This window comes from Nannobrachium achirus (assembly GCF_963921795.1).
Source record: "Nannobrachium achirus genome assembly, chromosome: 1".
Taxonomy (NCBI): Eukaryota; Metazoa; Chordata; class Actinopteri; order Myctophiformes; family Myctophidae; genus Nannobrachium; species Nannobrachium achirus.
The window spans coordinates 21,867,437-21,889,752 of record NC_137810.1 but is presented as its reverse complement, the minus strand read 5'-3'; the positions used below and the strand labels follow the sequence as shown (position 1 = coordinate 21,889,752).

The window sequence follows — 22,316 nt, the reverse complement described above, 5'->3', positions numbered from 1 at the left end:
ACATATTCATGTTCCCTGGAGAAAATTCACCCCACTGATTGTGGTGACCCCATGGCCTGTGCTAGCTTTCAGCTATAAAAGTACACAACACACACACACACACACACACACACACACACACACACACACACACACACACACACACACACACACACACACACACACCACACACACACACACACACACACACACACACACACAACATGCAAACAATTAGAACAAAGCCAATTCCAACCGGCCGACATTCTGTCACACACGCACAAACAAATTTGCATGTTGTGCTGACTCTCTCTCGCACGCACCACTCCTCACACAGCCACACACAGACTCTAACAGACACACACCACACACACACACACACACACGTCCCCCCCCTGCCTTGCGTCTCAGCGAGACACTCTTGTCTGACCTCTAAAAATATGGCAGCGGCAGATTGGTGGCTTGCGCTGATAACCAATCAGATGGCTTGTGTCGTCCAGGGTGGACGACCCCCGCCGAGTCTTAAATCACATTCCCTTTTCATTTCTCTCTCTCTCTCTCTCTCTCCTCTCTCTCTCTCTCTCTCTCAACTGTTCTTTCTCATTGCTTCTGGGCCTGGTGGCATTATGTCATGGCAACTGATAGCTCTGCATGTCCCTCTGCAGGGGGTTCGAGTACATGGCCAAAGCAAGAATGCCTTGTTATCTCAAGGACCGACTGATTGAAAACAATCAATGAATCTAATTGGATGGAGCTCAACGCAGTGCTCCTCAAAGTTGGGGTCCCGGGGAACCCAACTGGGGTTCTTGAGTGTGTCCCCCCCACGGGGTCTGTAGTAGAATGAATATATGAATGAATATTTTGCTGGCACACACACACGCACGCACGCACGCACGCATGCACACACACACACACACACACACACACACACACACACACACACACACACCACACACACACACACACACACACACACACACACACACACACACGCACACGCACACGCAAAGAGGTGTGCTGGCTTGAATGTGCCCGTTCCCTGTACATAATTGTCTCTGTCAGGTGGAAACCCCATGTGTCCAAATCTGTTACTTTTCAGGATTCAAAGCATCAAAAGTAGCAGAACGACAAGCTCAAAAGGCACCGCTTTGTGCCTCGTTTCGATCTCTGAAGATCTGCTATTCTTTTTTTTTTTATTAAGATCTGCTACTTTTTGATCATTTTGTGTGACACTGTATACTGTATTATAATCAAGCAGGGTGTTAATTACAAAAAAAATAAAAGTTAAGAATGCAGAGATAGGAGGTTTCTGCCCGACAGCAACGATATTGTCACTGTTAAAGTTTCAAATCTGTATGTTTTTTAGTAAAAAGTAAAGCCCTGACTCATCATACAAGACTGTCGCACAAAACTACTGAAAATAGCTGATCTACAAGCACACGACGCCTCGCAGCTATTTTCACTAGTTTAAATCATTTCTAAAATGATGAATACAAAACCGACGGTTTTGGACATACAAGGTTTCCACCCGACAACAACGGTATGCACTTATAGAGTGCAGTGATCAGGCCGGGGGCATCACAGAGAGCCACACCACCGCAACACGTTCGCTCGCTGCACACTTTGATCCTGAAGCATGGCTTCCAGGGTGCTAAACACCACCATCTGCTCTGTCCCTCCACTCTGAGTCAGCAGCACAACACTACACAACCCCCTGGTACGCACCTACTGTAGGTTACACTGTCTCACACACACACACATACACACGCGCGCATACACATACACACACACGCATGCGCGCACACACACACACACAGAAGCCAACACTGCAGCTTTGATCAATAAATAACTCCAACACATGGGATTGGAGTTCACACACACACACACACACACACACACACACACACACACACACACACACACACACACACACACACACACACACACACACACACACACACACACACACACACACACACACACACACACACACACACACACACACACGCACAGCACAGGACAGCACAGCGAGCAGCCTGGTAGCGGCGTACACTATAGCATGGATGGAGGGATGTAATCTCTGGCTCCGCGACAGAGATGCATGTTTTGCTAGCCGTCCCTCCATCTGCCCCCTGCTCCCCTGCCTAGCATATCCGTTTCTAGCCTGTCCCCCCCCCCCCCCCCCCCTGTCTGAGCACTAAGCCTCTACCGTCTCCCCTGCCTGGCCAATCAGCCGCTGCCATCTCTCCTGGGCAGCAAATCAACTTCTCTCTCTCCTCGTGAGCTGAGCAGGTCCACTTTCCCCGTAGTCTACCACTGTAAAACTTGTTAATATAGCAAAATCTGTTTAACCACTCCTATATCGTCGGTGTCGGGTGGAAACCTTGTACGTCCAAAACCGTTCGTTTTGAATTTATCGTTTAAAAAATGATTTAAACTAGTGAAAACAGCCGATCTACAACGCCTCGCGGTGCGAGGCATTGTGTGCTTGTAGAGCTGCTGTTTTCACCACTTTTATGCGACGGCCTTGTATGATGACGCAGGTCTTTACTTTGCAAAAAAACGTACAAATTTGAAACTTGGAGATACAAGGTTTCTGCCCGACAGTGATGATATGTACATTGGCTATTTGAAAATAGCCGATCTACTGGCTTGTGTTGCGTGTTGTGACGTTTAAATATACATATATGTGGCGGAGAGAGTTGCAGGCCCAGCCTGAGGCCTTCATTTTGGGGTCCTTGACATAAAAAAACTGTTGAGAACCACTGGTGTAACCAATGACGACATCACCCATTGTGGATGTGGAGAAACAGTCATGAATTATAGTTTGAACATTGGCAAAGTTTCCCTTTGACACAATAGAACTCCCTGTTCTCCCAGGTTGAAAAGCTTGTTCTTAGCCACAGTAATAACATCATCGGCTGAAAATAGCGGTGAAATGTTGTCAGTCCAAATGGAACTAATAAATCTAGCATGTAGAGAAGAGATTGTGCTGTGAGGTGAGAGAAGCCATTTGGTTATTAGTTTAGAAACGTCATAGCTCAACATCTCCTTATTTCGACCTTTTAAATGTATTTTTTTGTAGGAAAAGTATAAACAAGAGTGACTAAATAACTACATTGGATCCATAAGAAGTTAACCCAGGTTCTTTTGTTCTATTCCCTGAAAGTCACGGTTTTGGACATTCAAGGTTTCCTGGCGGCAACGGAGGGCAGAATACGTACGAGGGCAGAATGAATGAAAGAATGACATGGAAGACAAGCGTGGACTGGATGGGTCTGAAAGCTCATCGACTACTTCATGGTATGCCGTGTGAACACACAGTATAAGAATTAACGTTAATACATACTGACTGCATAATGTGCTTGGAACATATTATTTATTAATGTATTGGTGGTGTTAAAAATAAAGATACGTGACTCAAACAATAGGTCTAATGAGCTTTCAGACACAGCCATTCGGTGCAGTTAAAGAGGGGGAGGGCGGCGTGATTATTTCTGTGTTAGTATTTAGTATTTAGTTAATAGTTAGTACAGTTATCATATTGCATACGTAGTTAGTACACATTCAGCATTTAGTTTAGTTAGTACATTTGGTTTTAGTATTTAGTATTTAGATATAGAATGCATTTAACCACATGAACCCTCTCATTATCACCTTAGAATAACGGTGAAATGTTATCAGTCCAAATGGAACTAATACATTTAGCAGGCAGAGAAGACCTCATATCACCATATTTCAACCTTTTTAGTTTTTTTGAAAATTATGTATAATTATCATCCCTATTCCGGGGCGTTATAAGTAAACATTCTGCAAAAATAGGCGAATGTTCAGAGGAAGAAATCATCTACAATCATCATCATCTACAAGGTGACACGTTGTCACCTTGTAGATGACTATTTTTGTGTGGATACCTTGTGGACACTGTCGGGCAGAAACCTTTTATCTCCAAGTTTCAAATTTGTAATTTTTTTCGTAAAGTAAAGCCCTGCTTCATCATACAAGACAGTTGCACAAAACTAGTGAAAATAGCTGTTCTACAAGCACGTGTGCTTGTAGATCAGCTATTTTCTCTAGTTTAAATCATTTTTTCTATGATAAATACAAAGCGAACGGTTGTGGACATACAAGGTTTCCACTCGACAACAACGATAGGGTTCAAGTGGTTAATCCTTACTGAGACGAGGACTTACAGGAGAGCGGGTGTAGGAGCAGAGAGGTAGAGAGGAGACTAGGCTGGAGGGCCAGGTGTTGTTAGTTGTCAAAGAGAAGAGAAGAGCAGAGGTAAACATGCATGTTCCCCAGCATGCACATGCTTTGTGTGGGCCTCAGTTGACACCACAGAACCTCCATGTGCTTGAACTTCATCAGGCCACAAACTTCTAGTCTACGGTAACATTGTGATGTATGTCTGTATGCCTCCGAAGGCTCCAAAGCAATAAAACACACAAAAATAACTTTGATTTATTTGTTGTTGATGTTTGCCGTCTGTCTTTTTCTCCAAACCAAAATGTCAAATGAAATATTGTGAAATACGTATAGTCTTTCCTTCATGGGGGCATACATTGAAAGAGCTTTTTTTCTCTTCTTCTTCTTTTGTACGGACGCCCTCTTTTATTATTCAGGTTCTTATTTATAATGCACCGTCGGAGGTTTTATTTGTTCGCGTTTCACACACACACAAATGATTGCACTTCACCCACTCCTCCCTCTTCTTCACCTCATTCTCCTCTTGTTGCTCGTGTATTTCATCATCATCTTGGTGGTGTAAATGTCCATGTACAGTACCAGAGTATAGACGGTGCCCAGATTCTCCCCTGGCATGTATACTGTGCACATGTGTGTACTGTGTTTGTGTGTGTGCGTGTGTGCGTGCGTGCGCGTGCGTGCGTGTGCGAGTGCACACAAACACACGCATGCATGAATGCGGCTTACCCTGGCATGGCGAGGGCCTGTATAGCTGCAGGCATGCAGCACCACAGAGCGTGCCCAGATGGTCATCTGCTGCCCCGTGTTCGCCCAGACTAATCTAATCACCGATGCCTCAGCAGAACGGCCACAAACCTCGCCACACCGGCCGCACCGCGGCCTCTCGTCTCAGGCCGTGTCCGACCCGAAAAGAAGACAGAGGGATTAGAGCCACGTGCCGGCTCACCTCTGCCATGATGTGCCGTCAGCCATGCAGCCATTGTCACGCCAAAGAACACAAAGACAAACAAACAGCAGTTGGTTGAGCGCGAGCAACAGGCCAGACCACGGCAGACTGAGCAAACGCCGCCACTGCCAAAAGGCTGTAATACGGAAACGCCACACTCACGCCAAGTATAACAGAGCCGTTCCAAAATGGTAAGTGGGTAAATGACAAGCAGCCATCGTTTCTCATTCTCCCTCGGATTCGGTTTTAAAGAGGGAGGAGGAAGGGAACGCTTACGCTAAAATAAAACGGTCCTCGACGATGACCTGATTGTTTGAATCTGCTTCACTCAGACAAAAGGCGGTGGAGAAAGGATGGGAGGAGAGGGTTGGGTGGGGTCTAAAGCCCATGCAGGGTTTAGAGTGGAGCCTGAGGAAAACTCAGATCTTTGCCGTCAACAACATCATGCGTCATTTTGGTCCTAATGTTGGATCTGACTCTGCAGTGACGAACCGACGCAAACTGTCAGACAGTGTTTGAACACCTAATGATGATAAACAGTGAAACAAAACATAGTTGCATAATATTGTCGCTGTCGGTGTAGAAACCTTATATCTCCAAGTTTCAAAATGTGTATGTTTTTTGGACATTTTTGCTTCATCATACAAACATGTCGCACAAAAGTAGTGAAAATCTACAAGCATCGCGAGGCGTTGTGTGCTTGTAGATTGTGCTTGTAGATTATTTTTTAAATAGATTATTTTAAAATAATAAAAGAAGGTTTCGGACATACTGTACAAGGTTTCCACCCCGACAACAATAACATACTGTGTACACCTGCTGTAACTGCCTGAACACATGCAGGAAAACAGGAAATTGGAATAAGGGCTAAATGGACTGCTATTTGTATGAACTGTATGAAGTTGGAGAAAAACAACACTCATGGGTTGTTCTTTTAAGCATTCAGGAAGCCTGCTATTTGTCCACAAGGTTGACATGAGTGCGTTCTTCATTCTTTCTCTTTGTCATCAGGCTCTATTAAAGACTGGCCAAAACCTCCTAACTCCATTTTGGAGGTTTTTGATTTTTTTTTTTGCAAGGCTATTGAACATTTTGGAGTTAGGAGGTTTCGGGCCGACAGCAGAGAAATTAAGCATGACCCTCCAACATGTTGTGTTTAGGGGTCAGACTGACATAGTGCATGTTCGCTGAAAGGGGGCCGAGGGCGAAGGGATGACAAGCTGCAAGGATGAAGCTAGTTGAAAAGAAGAGATGATTAAACAAAATCATTTCATTCGTTTCAGGGAGAAATCCTTTGTGTTTCTCAAACTTTCAAACGTCAAGGTCTCCCCTTAACTCTGACAGTGTACACATGGAACCAGGTTCCATTTGTACACTGATCATCAGAGTTACAGACTTGTATGGGTCAATTTAGACCCCCTTAAAGGAACCCACAGAGTCCCTGGAATCCACTTTGAGAACCAATGAATTAAACAAAATCTTTTGAAACGTTAGTTTCAGGGAGAAATCCTTTAACAAGTCTAACAAAGAAATAGCCCTGAACGCTGTTCCATAGAGCCAGACCAGAAATAGAGAGTTGAATTAGGCCTATTATGGGTGGATGGAAATTGAGAACAATAACGAGTGGAACACTAAACAAAAGAGAGAGAAAGGGGGAGATGTGGGCAAGGTGAATATTCATAAAATCCACGTAGGAAATTAATTGTTCCTCAAGCAAACAGTTTTCATTTCATTCATTCTTATACACAATCAAGGATACGCTACACAGTAAAGTCTCTATTAGTGGAGGTACAATAAAGACTAAAGAATATTGCTTTGACATACTGTGGCATCTCTGTGTGTGTATTAATGGTCTACAATTATTTGCATGAACATAAAGTTAGCACATTTTGTTCGCATATACATTTATGTGAATGACATAAATAACAGACATGGACAAAAGTACCATACACAATCATCATTTATTATAACCGCCTATGTCTACATTATTGTCTTTTATCTGCCTCTTCCTAACACAAGGACTTTGTGATGTAATCATAGCGGTTGAGTGCTATACGGAAGGGCTATAGCGAAATGCTGCGCAGAGAAATGGATATTTTACTACCCAGGTATATCTTAAAACAATCAGCGCCTTGATGAATGGTGGGAATGGCTGATGTATGGCTGGAATGGAAGGGTTATTTGGAGAAGGTTTGAGTCAGGGAAATGCACCTCATCAATCTGCGTGATTAAAGGCTCTGGCCGGCCTGAAACAAAACTCACACAGCAAGTGGCTGCATGGCCTTTAAAGGCACAGTCCGCTGTTTTAGAAGCTGGAGGGCCATGAGGGTGGGGGCTTTTCTGCCTTTATTAATCGTCTAAGTGGAGAAGGACAGGAAACGGGGAGAGAGAGATGAGGAGAGATATGCGGCAAGGACCGTGGGAAAGAGACTCGAGCCCACACATTAGAGCATAAGTGCCCCACTAAGATTTGAATATAACATCTTTTAACTAAGATGTATTTTTTATATATATTATAAATAAAATATAATTATATTTTTCTTTAAAACCTTGGGGAAATAAATAGTTTTCTTTGTGATATCAATATAGAAATAAATAACTACTATGTTAGTTCCAAGACGGAACACAAAGCAATTGATTGGCCGTTAAAAAGCATGCGGTCTTCCCTCCTCCGCGTCATCAGTGCCCACACCCTAGGTGGGGTTGGCAAAAGGGCCTTTCTGTGTGGAGTTTGCATGTTCTCCCCGTGTCTCCTAGGGTAGATACCCTCACAAAAACATGCAGTAATCCTGGTCTCTATAAAGCCTCCCCCTGGCCAGCCGGGGCGCCTGATATAGGGGAATGGAACTGGTTGGAATAACGTGTTCCTTCCACGCGCTACGTCCAACTGGGGAAGCTCCCCCTGTCAGGTGATAAGAAGCGGCCTGCTCACTCCTCATGCATTGAAGGAAGCATGAGCTCAGTTCGGGGCCCTCCCCAGGTTGGCAGAGGGAGAGTAGAGCCCAGGATCACAGCTTAGGCAATTGGCACCGGGTGAAAAAATGGGTTACAAAAATCGTGGGATAAAAATTATAAAATTAAAAAAAAAAAAAAAAAAAAAAAAGCATGCGGTCCACCCATATCGTCACTGTCAGGCAGAAACTCCAATCTCCAAGTTTCAAATGTGTTCGTGAATCATCCTCACCTTGGCTGGGTAAATGGTAGTGTGAGGCGTTGTGTGCTTGTAGATCGGTTATTTTCACTATTTTTAAAACATTTTTAGATACAAAACGAACTGTTTCGGTCGATCGGTTTACACCCGACAACAAGGATATGACCACTTAAGGCGGCAGCCGTTAAGTGGTCAGATGGGTGGGCCGCGAACGCTTTTGGCATTTTCAAGCGGGCCCTGATCCATGAGAGGGATGAGAACCACTGACATAGCAGACCCACTGCAGTGGGTGACTGCAACTTAGGTCTAATTTATACGTGGTCGTATGGCCGCGTCGCTCGATGAAAATAACTGATTTCCCAATGAAAAAACATGAGGGATTTGGCCCAGGTTTAGAAGTTGGCCGGCTTGTGGAATGTATGCTATGCAGTAATTAAATAGAGCAAGAGTGATGCGATACTGTGTTCTGTTATGAAGCAGGGAGGGGTGACACCGCGAGCATGATTCACACTATAAATTTGGAGCTCTCCCTGATAAGGACACTTTGACAGCACCATGCCATGTTCCATTATACACCCTCTCCACAGCACACAAATCACTGGACACACACACACGCACACGCACGCGCGCGCGCGCGCACGCACACACACACACACACACACACACACACACACACACACACAAACACACAAACACAAACACACACGCCTGAACGCACACAGGCACGCTACACCCACACACCCACACACACATTGACAGGAGCATACTATAGGCCTATTACTTGCCCCATGGCCAAAATCCATTTTAGCCAAAGCCCATAACAAAAAAATATAGCCTTGTGTCAGCAGTTCTGCATAGTTAGAGCATCTGATTTTACTGCACGGCTCAAACACACGTTCACGTTTCGCACACACAGAGGACACATGCACACATCGAGGCAAAAACAGAAGCGTGCGCACACACACGCACACGCACACGCACACGCACACACACACACACACACACACACACACACACACACACACACACACACACAAGAACATAAATGGCAGAGTTGTAAGACTTGCAACCTACTGAGACTATTGACTGATAACTGACCTGGGCATCTGCTGTACGGTAACAAGCCGACTCTAATGAAAGAACTGGATGACTGACTGGCTATTTGGATGCTTGGCAGGTTACAAGGTCTACAAGTTCTATGTGTAACGATACTGCACACGCACACGCACACACACGCACGCACGCACGCACACAAACACGCACGCACGCATGCACAGCATCGCCGCACTCTGTAAATCGTCACTGTCGGGCAGAAACCTTGTACCTCCAAGTTTCAAATTTGTATGTTTTGTCACCCCTCATCATGTCACACAAAACTAGTTAAAATAGCAGATCAACAAGCACACAACGCCTCGCATTTTGAGGCGTTGTGTGCTTGTAGAGCACACTATTTTCACTATTTTAAATCATTTTTAAAATGATAAATATACACAACAAACGTTTTTGGACATACAAGGTTTCCACCCGACAACAACGAAATGTGTTGTTGTTCATTCCAGCGGTGCAGGGAGACCTGATTCCTTTGCCCCGTCACCAGGGGCGTCAACACAGAGAGAGCAGCTCACACCACCTGTTCATCTGTACAACCAGGAACACGGTTTCCATCAAAAACTACCTTTAACTGTTAACTGTACAAGCGCTGTCACAGCGCTTTTAGCAGCGAGCGTCCATACTTTAGAGAGCAGAGAAAGATTAAAGAAATAGAGGCAAAGAGACGGGGGACAGAAATGAATGAAAGAAAGAGAAGTTGTTTTTATACATGAATTAATCTCTACATGGAAACCCAATGAAGGGATTTTCCTTTGCATTGCTTGTGACGAAAATGTTAAGATTTACACAGATCAGATTCTCACAATGACGATTATGCGCAGAGCAATATACAGTAATTCAAATACAACGTGTAATCAAAAAGATTCGGGCTTCAGCGGCTGAGCTGAACACAAGAAAGCGTGCGGACACCTGCTGTGCCCGGCACATGAAAGATCAGCATTTAGCGTTGAAATCTATTTTTGTTGTTGAGCGTTTTCAAAGAGATGCCTCCAAGCCATGCTCTTTCTTCCCCTGACACACATACAGTACAGCAGATATGTACCGAACGCACACGTGACGTATGTAAATGTTCACAGGCCTATTGAATACAAAGAAACACACACATGTGCACAGCATTCTAGTTGAGTGGATATAGCTCCGCATTAAGGTCTAGTACATTTTACTGAGAAAAGGGGAGCAAAATCCCAGTCACCAAACCAGCCGGCTCGTTTGTTCAACTGCGAACAAATGACACAACATAATCCCATTTAGGATGGAGGCAGAGATCCTTTGTTCCTGTCATGCGTCACCACATACCTTCCCCCTCCGGGGTAGAGAGTCACACATCCGCATGCAGAGAGCGGAAAAATACAATGAAAAATTAAAGAGAGGTGAGAGCGATGGAGGAGGAAGGAGAGAAGAAGAATAAAAGGGAGTGCGGGACCGGCGGGGAAGGGAGCAGGGAAGATTGAAGATGGGTGACGAGACGAGGACAGGGAGAGGCTTCCAGGCCTGATTATGGAGGAGAGAACAGATGGGTAGAGAACCTACATGTGTGGAAACACATGGCTCGAAATTCCCCAGAATATTCCGCTCGATTATATGGAGGATGTGTCATTTCCAACACATCCATGTGTCTTATAGGAGGAGCGTTACGTCATTTTGTCAAGGACGACATAAATAATTACATTTTTAATTTGAACACAGAACAAAGGCTATAACCAAGGGGTCTTCAATGTTTTCAGGTCAAGGACCCCTTAGTTGAGAGAGAGCTGAAGCAGGGACCCCCACAACCTGTTCAAAGATTCCATATAGTTTAATCGTTTGACAGCACAATCATCACTGTATTTTGGATTCATGTCAATTTGTGTTTTCAGATATTTAACCTCTTGAACCGTCGATACTTAATAAACTTGACCTTACACTCTGTACTTAGTCTGCTCTTTCCCCCCTCTACAACAAACCTATTTGCAAAAATAGCCGATCTACAGTACAAGCTCACAAGCGGGAGGCGTTGTGAGCTTGTAGATCTGCTATTTTTGGTTCAAGTTCTCAGAATGTGAACACTATAGGGTTCAAGTTGTTAATATAAAAAGGATTGGAAGATTTGGAGGACCCCCTCTAGTAACTCTGAGGACCCCCTAGGGGTCCTGGACCCCCTGTTGAAGACCCCTGCTATAACCCAAAGAGTCATCATCTGGCCTCATTTGAAAATCTGAGCAATGAAAACTCAACACTACATTGTGCAAGTGGCAGATGATATCATTGGCGTTCTTCACTGTCGCAGATCATCTACATGTCAATATGAGAGATAAGCGAAGCCTAGACACTAGGCTTTGCTTACATGTACAGTATGTCTCGTTTTGCCATTGAGACCATCTGTGATCTGGGCCCTAGACTCTTTAGGCCCTGGAGCATCATGAAATGCCACGGTCAACCGTTGGGAGGAGAATTATAGCCTCAAGGTTCAATAAGCTGAATGAAAGGCTGAAGTAAACACTCAATCTCTCCCCTAAGGGATTTTCTTACCTTTTTACATTTACAGTATCTGTTAATCCAGTGTTATCCTCTCTAGTCCCTCTTCCCTATTCTAACTCTTCTTGTAACCGCAATGTTGAGAGCTGACACAACGAAGAATTTCACCCCACTTCTTTACACCTGGAATCGTGTGATGTTACAATGAATCTGATTCTGTATCTCTTTTGTTGTATGCATGCAATAACACTTCCTAATCGGGACGAATCTAATCTTTCATTATTCATCGACACAAACAGCTGCGTTTGGAGAATAACACAAGAAGATTGAAGCAGATGAACGGCAGCTCGCGTTGGACCATGGCAATCGGCTCAACCTCAACCAATTGCCTCTAAGAGCCGTTTGTCTGCAGCACAACGGAAAACAAAAGACCGGGGTTTAACGAAAGACGAGGCAGGGCTTACGGGGAGCGAGAACAGGGGTGTGAAAGCCGTCATGTGAGACAACGGTGTGAAACTCATCACGTGAAAACGTCAGGGTTCGCAGCAGCTGGAGACGTGATGAGAAATAGCGGGGATACAGCAGAGAGCAAAAAGAGCGATAGAGAAAGATGGACCGGAGGTGGAGGTGGTGGTGGGGGGGAACAAAGATCGGTTGGATATCGTCACTGTCGGGCAGAAACCTCATATCTCAAAGTTTCAAATTTTTATGTTTTTTCATAAAGTAAAGCCCAGCTGTTTCATCATACAAGACTGTCGCACAAGACTAGTGAAAACAGCAGATCTACAAGCATACAACGCCTCGCGGTGCGAGGCGTTGTGTGCTTGTAGATCGGCCGTTTTCACTAGTTTAAATCGTTTTTAAAATGATAAATACAAAACTGACTGTTTTGGAGATATAAGGTTTCCACCCGACAACGACGCTATGATACAACAGAGGTCCTGAAGTTCAGAGCAGCCTCCCCAGCTCACCCTCTGAGCTGAGTGAGAGCAGGTTCTGATTGCTGAAATACTAACAGAGCAAGAACAGAAGTGACAGAAGATGATGTGGGGGGGAGAGGCCGGCAGAAAACCAAGGTTGAACCTTTAAGCTTTTATCAGACTACAGTCAGCAAAGGGAGTAGATTCAGAAGAAGGGGACACAGCCACATCTAGAGTTTTGACACTCTCTGAAAGTGTAAAATGAAAAACCACAGATTTTACTGCGTACAAGCAGAGAGTAACTGGGAATAGATAAAGAAACCGGGGAGATGTTTGAATTGCATTATCACGGTCAACATCTGAGCTATCAAAGCACAGGACAAACAGGAACACAGCTTGAAACAGAAAGCAAGAAAGGTATATCTGAATTCCATTTTCGGCCTTCAAATCTGAATCTCGCACTGTAATCAGCAACACCAACGGAGATTAAAAACACCACAACAACATACAAACAAACAAACAAACAAACCAAAAGGGGCAGCGGAGATAGAAAGAAAGGTCTCTACGTCCTTGACCATCTCTCAACTTTGAGTCTCGTCTGGTAGTGGAAAAAAACAGTGCCACAGCCTGGCAGCGACCTTACCTAGGACGCCCAGCCGGTAGTTGACAGTCATCACAATGACATTGCCATAGCTGGCCAGGATGCTGCCGTCAAACATATTCCCTGTTCCTTCCATGTAGGAGCCCCCGTGGATGAAAACCATCACGGGCTTGGGGCTGCCACTCTCCCGGATGTCTGAGGAGAGGGAGGGAGAGAGTGGGAGGGAGGGGGGGTCAGGAGGGGGGAGAGAAGGAGGAGAAGGTGAAGTGAGAAAGGACTGATTAGACCACAGATTGAACATGACAGCTGCAGATGCAATCTCAATACTTTAGGGGGCCTTGGCCTCTCAAATGTTTTTTGTAAGTAATCTTGGCATATTGGCTTTTTTTTTAAGCTTTGAGACAGGGTGTTAGTTGGAAGCGTCAAACCACTCATTTTCTCATGTGAAGGGGATGACATGTCCCCGGTGATTGGAAAACTCTGTTACTTTTTTTAATTTCACACAAGGTATTGATAAAATGGGATTCTTAATGGAGCGAGTTTTAATTTTCGTTTCAGTCAATGAAATGTCAACATTCAGGCCTTGCAATTGAAATTGTCATTCCATTTAGAGGCAGAAGTCATTTGAGTAATTTGTGCAAAATCTCATAAAAAATGAAGAGAAGTGTATTACATTTGACATTTTTATAGAGACAGGGTAGCCATGCTAAAACTTTTAATTTGATCGTGAATATTTAAGGGGTGTTTAAGGGTTGTTTAGCTGTCAAAAAATGCATCCTTGATTTTCCAACGCGCTGGAAAGCTATTTGCTGTAATTGGTCAATCAAGACGGGACACTTTCCTTTGATGGATTTGGTATAAGAGGCAGTGAAGGGAGTTAAGTAACTATTGCTAATCCTAGTTAAACCTTTACATCTGTGTATTCTGATAATTATGTGTGTGTGTGTGCGTGTGCGTGTGCGTGTGCGCGTGTGTTTGTGTGTGTGTGTGTGTGTGTGTGTGTGTGCGCGCGCGCGCGTGCGTGCGTGTGTGTGTGTGTGTGTGTGTGTGTGTGTGTGTGTTGCAGCACAACTAATAGGTGTAGAATGACAGGCCTCTACGTGGAAACAAACATACATACAGTATGTCATTTAGCAGACGTTTTACATTAATTACTGACCATAAAGGAGCTACAGTTCTCTCTAACACAGAGACGGTGGATTACGACTACGAGTGAAGAGGATTAGAAAAACACTGGACGCTTTTATATATGCACCGCATTTTCCTTTCATCTTACGCACTGTATGCCAGAGACGAAGCTTTTCATCTTGGGTGCTGCTAACTATCTCCATCGGAAACACGCCGCAAAAGAGCATTCAGCCCATTGATGTTTGCTGTTGAGGGACGCAGGGTCCACAGAGAGATCAGCGATTCTGCAGGGATTAAAATTTAACTAGGCAAAGGAAATAGAAAACCATTCCCATCCCAGAAGAAAACAGAAGAAAAAAATCTCTGGTTTTGGGAGTTTATTATTATTATTATTTAATTTTTTTTGAGCGAGAGAGTGATAGCAATAGAGTGAGAGCTCCAGCACTAAAAAGGACATAATTAGGTGCTTGTTTGTGTTCATGTTTGAAGTGTGTGCATACGAGAGGAGCAAGATGATTTAATAGAGTGTGAGGACTCGCCTACATTGAACGGTTCTGCTCTTAAGTCTGTGGTTGAGTGCTTTTTCTCTGTGTGCATATGCAACGAGAGAACATGAGGACAACCGAAAAGATAGCCGTGAACATTGTTGACGACAGTCTAAATGTCATCTGTGCAGAACGTGTTGTGCCCATAGGAAATTTGTTTAAATCTCAGACACAACAAAAGAGAAATGGAGGGAGTCTGGGGGAAAAGAGACTGTTATCTTTCCCCTCGCCGCATCGGTTCTAGCAGGGAATTAAAATTAGACTCATCTGGCCTCTGGGTAGAGTCTGATTTGGTACTACACACAGTAAAATCCTCAGTGTTAATTTATCCATCCATAGGGGTCCATTAGGTTATAAGAGTTAAATGAACAGTGAGGATTTTACTGCGTGCTCATACAGTAATGAAAGTACTTGTGTGTCCTGTATGCTTATGTCTGCAGTGCTCATTGCGGTACATCACTCCTTCCTCTGTCCTTTGCGGTTGTTGTGCTGTTGTTTTGTGCCAGTGTTCTTTGTGTGGCCTGCTTCCCAGCAGGCAGCGGGGCAGCATGTAGTGGCATGTCATAACTCTCCTCTGGAACGCTTCCACTCGCTACTGACAAAAAAGGTCAGGGGATTGGATGTGCATGTACGTACGGTACCGTGCATGTGTGTGAGCGTGGGGCCCACAGAGGGTGGGGGGAGGTGGGTGGCGGCGTTTGTGGTTGGACACAAGGCTTTTGCGCTGACAGATAATGACAAAATGGCTGGCCTGGTCCACAAAGAGAAGACGAGAGATGAGGAAAGGACATGAGAGGTAAGGAGGGGAATAATATCCGTTGAACACTGATTCAACCAATATTAGAGGTGCAGTAAGTGATATTGTTTTGTTAAAACAGTAGCTATTCGTTGTTGTCGGGTGGAAACCTCGTATCTCCAAGTTTCAAATTTGTATGTTCTTTCGCAAAGTAAATCCCTGCTTCATCATACAAGGCCGTCGCACAAAAGTAGTGAAAACAGCAGATCTACAAGCACACATGCCGGCGTTTTGTGCTTGTAGATCGGCTGTTTTCACTAGTTTAAATCATTTTTAAAATGATAAATGCAAAACAAACGGTTTTGGACATACAAGGTTTCCACCTGACAACGACGTATTGCTACAGAGTGTTCGTTCAGTAACTGGGATCTCCCCATCGCGCCAACTCTTTGGTAAACAGAAAATTCATTTTCAGGTGGGGACACCAGGAGAGAGGACTCACACAGGATACAAGTGGAATTTGGAAGTGATCACACAAAGAAATGAGCAGACAACATTGGAACTAAAACCAGTGGTGTAAAGTAACTAAATACATTTAATTAAGTACAGTACTTAAGTACAGTTTTGAGGTATTTACTTTACTTGAGTATTTCAGTACTTTCACTTCTACTCCACTACATCTGGGATCCAAATATTGTACTCCACTACATTTATTTGAAAGCTATAGTTACAAGTCACTTTGCTGATATAAATTATAATACGTTAAAACATACATGAACCACTTTAGATGGATAGATGAAACTGGTGACCCACCTGAAAATATAATTTTCCGATTATTAAAGAGGTGGAGATATGGGACATGGGGGACCCCTGTTACTGAGCAAACACTCTATACAGCAGTGATTACTATAATAATATGTTTTAACCAGAAAAATAACACTCATACTATCTTTAACTTTAAAGAGAAGGTAATGACGTTGATAGTGATGCTATGGTGGTCATCACCGTCGGTATAAAATATGACAAATATGATGATAGTTATGAAGATGATGATGGTGACAGTGGTGACAACAATAGCCGTTAAACTCCTGGAGCAGATGATGACGTAAACACGGTTGATGAAAACAACCTTTTCTGCATTGTGAGCTTGCGTAAATGGTTAATTGGAGACACGTTGTTTCTTATCATTGAATGATTCACTTGTGGGGAATTAATGGCACCACAAGACATCGTAATTACACCGCCCAAGTTGGTGTTTCTCTTTGTGATATTGTCTTCTGCTGGAGGCAATTCGAGGTGAGGTCAGTCTTCTCGATAGCAAAAATGTAATTATCGGGACCTCCGAGAGTCCGCTGGGAGTTTCACATCGAGCGAGATGAAAGTATGTCAGTTTCAAGGAGAGGTTATGCGATTTGAAACCTGCGGGTGATTTGGACGTTCTGCTCCACACGTATTGAGTTTGGCTGCATACAGCAGGTTGCCAGGCGAGGTGCCGCGCGAGCTTGAAGTCTGCAGATTGTTGCTGCCTCCAAGATGAGCTTGTGATCAAAAGGATTCGGCTTCATTCGATTCCTCAGAGCAAACCCTGAAAGATGCCTCCAGGCTGTTTCTACAGTACCTACAGTACTGTATGTGCTGCTAGTGAAGAGCCAGTAACTTTATGGACGGTGGACGCACGCTTTTTCATTGTCTTCATGTGTACACTTGCAGAGTTCGAAATCGATAAAGTATACTTTGCTGGAGTTACTGCCGCAAAAAAGAAACTTGTGTCAAGGTGGAAACCTCTGCACATTCCCTTTCTGTTAAAAAATGGAAACCATCTTTTCTGTTTTAGGTTTGGAGGCATGAATCGCAAGAGCAAATGGGGCCAAAAGAGATTCTATTGATGCACTCACAAGCTGTGGAAATGATCAAATCGCAATTATAATCTGCCTTTCTTTTTTTTTCTTTTTGCATCACAAGCCTGTATATAGCCTATGGCCCTATGTTGTCATTGTATTTTCTGGAATTCACTGTCTTTTTAGTTGTGTCATTATGGAACCAACAGGATTGTAGGAAGGGGTCAGAGTGTGGGGGAGGGAGGAAGTGAAGGGAGGGTAGCCCTGTGTACAAAAAAAGGAAATAAGTGACAGGACGTGTAGGAAGGTGTTGTGGAGCGTGTATCAAAACACCATCCCACTTACAGCAGTGGAAGCTTGTGATTGGCTGAACCGGAGTTAGGGAGCGCTCCGTTGTGTTCGCCTGGACCGCGCGGAGGTGACGAAAGTCGGGGGGACGAAGATTTACTATTCTGTCCATAACGGCACATAACTCGGTAACGGCGCTGAGACGGCTCATGCGAACGTCGCAACGCTCGACACGGCGACTCGCTCGCTACCGCTCGCTCGGTGGTGTCTCGTGTGGCTCAGGGTCGCCTGAGACGGCGCGCCTCCGTCATCTCCACAGAAAACAAGTGCTCCGCCCTTGGTGCATTGTTGGAACTGGGATGGTGTTTTGATTCACACGATTGTAGATGTACTGTATATTTGCATATTATGTTCTTTACACATGCAGGCAATGAATATGTATGTCCAATTGTCCCAAAGTGCTAAGCAAAATGGTCGGCTCTTGATGTAAAAATGTGGTCACAAAAAAGAAAAAGAAATCGATAAATTAGCACAGAGAATTCTACTGTATATTTTACTCTGCATTTTTTCTGCATAGTACATGCTTCCCAGGACAAGGGGCCCACATTTAAAATGAATGCAAAGGCTTGCTGACAGCTTCCTATTCCTATTAAAGCGACAATTTAAATCCTGCCAGGTCTTGACATATACATATTTACTGTAGCGTGCATGACAGCAGCAGTCTTCTATATTCTATAGAAGTCCTCACATTCATCAAATTATCAACACTACAGTAGCTTGTTTGCTCATATTATTATTGTTTTATAACTGTTAACATGCTGCTATAATGTCTATAATGTATATAACCTTGTGAAAAGTGATCCATACATGTCTGCATCGTGCAGACGGTTTTTTCACAAAGCCACATTGCTGAAGTAAACTAAGCATGTCCTTCCAGGAATCTTACTGTGCACAGCACCGTATAGTTGATGTTAGGCAGATAAGGGGTTGGCTCAGAGTTATAGAGAAACTTGTTTGTTACAAAACAGAAAAGAAAAACAGGCTGAGAGAGAATCCTGGATGCAGTTAAGTAAAACTTTTCCAAGTCGATGCTCTTTATGGTGCTCTACTCAGCTCTTCTCTCGCTGTACTCCAGGCTTGTCTTCGCACGCTCAGCAGAATAATCCCTCTCCTCCTCCCCTCCACAGCAAGGGAACCACATCCACACCGTATGGGCAGATTAATGTGGCACAGGTGTGTGCAGTAGCACAACATTTCAAGGGCCAATAGGAAAAGCCTCGCGCTGTAGATGTGACGACTCACGACATCTCCTCTTGTTCATATATCCACATCAACAGCATCCACCGCACGTAGTTGATTTGCAGGCCGAGAAGAAAACTGCAACTCTGCATCTGGCAAATCCTCAGCTCTCAGGGATGGTGCGGTTTACATCTCTATTCCCCCGGCGTGCAAACACACGATTTAGACCAGTAGAGGTTCTCAAACCTTTTCATGTCAAGGACGTCCAAATTAATTATGTATTTGGCCACGGACCACAAGGGGCCAAAATAGTTCAAATAGCTGATCTACAAGTTCACAACGCATCCCATTGCAACACGTTGGGAGCTTATAGATCTGCTTGCTGCTGTGCGTGTGCGTACATGTGCGAGTGAGTGAGTGCGTGCGCGCATGTGCCTGTGTTCATATGTGACATTGTACCTGTGTGATTATGACAGAGTGGACATTTGTGTGTGTGTGTGTGTGTGTGTGTGTGTGTGTGTGTGTGTGTGTGTGTGTGTGTGTGTGTGTGTGTGTGTGTGTGTGTGTGTGTGTGTGTGTGTGTGTGTGTTTGTGTGCATGTGTGCGTGTGCGTGCGGCAAGTGTGCGTTCCCAGGAAAACAACACGACGGCTCAGATCAAAGCGATCTTACTGGTTGCGAGTCTTATTTGGATGTAATTGCTGTTTACTTCATCACATTATACAGTAGCGGTACCTTATTAAGACTTTCTGCCTGTCATTAAAGTTCTACCACCGCGGCCTTAAGGGAATATGACTGCATCTCAGGGTTTTATCAAGGACGTTTTATTCATAATATGACTTTTCAAAGGGCTGTTTGTTTATGGCTACTCAATTCTGGCGTGACTTTTTTTTCGTAACGTTGGGCTTTAATGGGTTTGCAGCAAATTGTCACGGGGACAGTTCATTCACCGCTTCATTCCCTCAACCGTCATCAGTGTCCGCTGGGTCTGTGAGCAATCATGGATCCAAAACGTCTGTTTTAGTTAGATTAAAGAAATAATATGTATTCTTTGTCAGCTAAGTCAGTGTGAAGAGGTTTGTTTGCTTTAGTTTATTTAAAAAAAAAAAGAAAATCTCCATCATTTTCGGCTGACCATTTAATCACCAATTGTTGCAAGGGAAATAAAGCGGCTGAAATATATGAGAAATTGCTTAAAGGTATCATGGCTGAATGGGGGCACATATTGACTGATTCATTTTCTATTGAAATTGTTTTGTTTTGTTTCTTTCTTCTTTTTTTTTGTTGCCACGAACAGACAAACACAGGGTCTGAATAAAATAAAGGAATTAACAGTTTAGAATGCCAACGCTGTGAAGAATTCTGTACTGGTGAGAGTTGACACATCCCTGGCATGGAAAAACACCTCGGAGAGGCACGAGAGGACTAACATAATCAGGAGCATTTATCATCCGATATTATTATAGTTAGTCACGTGAATGAAATTAACACCGGTAATATCTATGGTAGATTCGGCTAAGTTGTAATTTATCGGTCGCACGTTTTCTAATAAAACAATTTTGGCGGTATGGAAATTCAATTCACGGTTGGATTAATTGTGTTGGTTTTACTTGGTTGGTGTAAATTATCATCGTTCGCACTCTGCTGGAGATGAATCCATGCCAGAAACATTTTCCTTTCCCCCAAGGGCAACTATGATCTACTATGATTAAAACCCTCTCTGTCGGTTGGAAAGCTCAGATGTCCAAAACAGGATTCAAATTCAAAAACGCCAAAAGTAGCAGATCTACAAGCTCATGCTTCGCGACATGTTTCGGGCTTGTGGAGCTGATACTTTTGAGGAGATAAGAGCTTTCTGCCCGACAGCAAAGATATCTTGTTACCTGTTTTCCTTTATTTTCACCATACCCACATCACATAATCATCACTGTCGGGCAGAAACCTTGTATTTCCAAGTTTCAAGTTATCTACAAGCACACAACGCCTCGCGGTGCAAGGCGTTGTGTGCTTGTAGATCTTCTATTTTCACTAGTTTAGTTCATTTTTAAAATGATAAATACAAAACGAACGGTTTTGGACATTTTCACCCGACAACGACGATATGTTGTTACCCGTTTTCCTTTATTTTGACCATACCCACATCACATAAAGGTCAGTGGTTTGACACCCAACACCCAACAATAAAGGTTTAAGAGTTAGCATGGATGAAAGAAAGCCAATTGGTCACTTGTAGGTCTTTTCATTATACTTTGTTTTTTTTGGAAAAGAGAATTGAAAAACCATGCAGAAATGTGTTAAGGATTGGCTGAAGGGTTAATAGTTCTGCTAGTGGGATGCAACATGTAGAAAAGTAAAGACAAATCAAAGAAAACAGCAAATTCAAGCATGAAACCTAAATTAGGTTATTAATCTTATCAACGAAGGTGGGAGACATGTAAAACATACTCTAAAGACATCAAGCCAAAAAAGGACAAAACACATCCAGCCCAAAAAAGAGTTTTACGGGTAAAAGAGCAAAAAGAAAATCTCCACCACTTTCAAAAAAAGGACAAGAAATGGTAAGAAAATCAAAGAAGAAAAAAAGTTGGAGGAGGAGTGGAAAAGGGCAGATTTGGTTTCCCTTTTGTCATGCAAATCAGATTGGCATCGGAAAAAAATACCTTCATCGTCCGTGCGGTCACTATCACCTAAATCATCAGTGTGTTTCTTTGTAAGGGGACCTATAGGGACCAAGAAGTAGAGGAAAGAAGTTGGAGGAAAACAGGACAATAAAGAACACACACAGCTTTCAAAAGATGCTCTGGAAAGATAGGAATGTCTATCACTGCAACCCCCCCTCCCCCTTGGGAAAAATCGGAAAGGGAGAGTGGGTGATAATTAAGACACTGTCCATTTCAACATGTGCACAGCACGACTGTAGTTATCTGTACGGTATATAAGTCACTTAAGACAGTAGTAGAGAAGCAAGAAAAGGGGGATTTTTTTTTCCTTTTTCTTTTTTTGTTGAAAAAACAAAAAAGATCAAAAATATGTCAGTATTGCTGCTGACAATGAAGAATTAGCTCAGGTCGCAGCTCTTGGGAACAAAAGACAGTGGGGAATCAAAGCTGTCACCAGTGATAGCAGCAGAGTCTAATGTCTGCATCATTATAATATAAGATAATCACTGTAAA

General features: G+C 43.6%; 1 protein-coding gene across 2 annotated transcripts in view; it reads right to left on the bottom strand.

Annotated features, from left to right (window-relative positions):
* The window catches only part of nlgn1 (neuroligin 1), a gene marked incomplete at its 3' end in the record, with an annotated part of 408,126 nt that overhangs the window by 231,026 nt on the left and 154,784 nt on the right, over nt 1-22,316 (bottom strand). The window contains exons 2-3 of one of the 2 annotated variants that reach the window (XM_080734001.1): nt 21,804-21,863; nt 13,413-13,565 (exon numbers count right to left, since the gene is read on the bottom strand). In XM_080734001.1, the coding sequence (XP_080590127.1) occupies nt 13,413-13,565; nt 21,804-21,863 (213 nt within the window). The remainder of the gene's footprint in view (nt 1-13,412; nt 13,566-21,803; nt 21,864-22,316) is intronic. The other variant, XM_080734002.1, reaches the window with a different exon arrangement.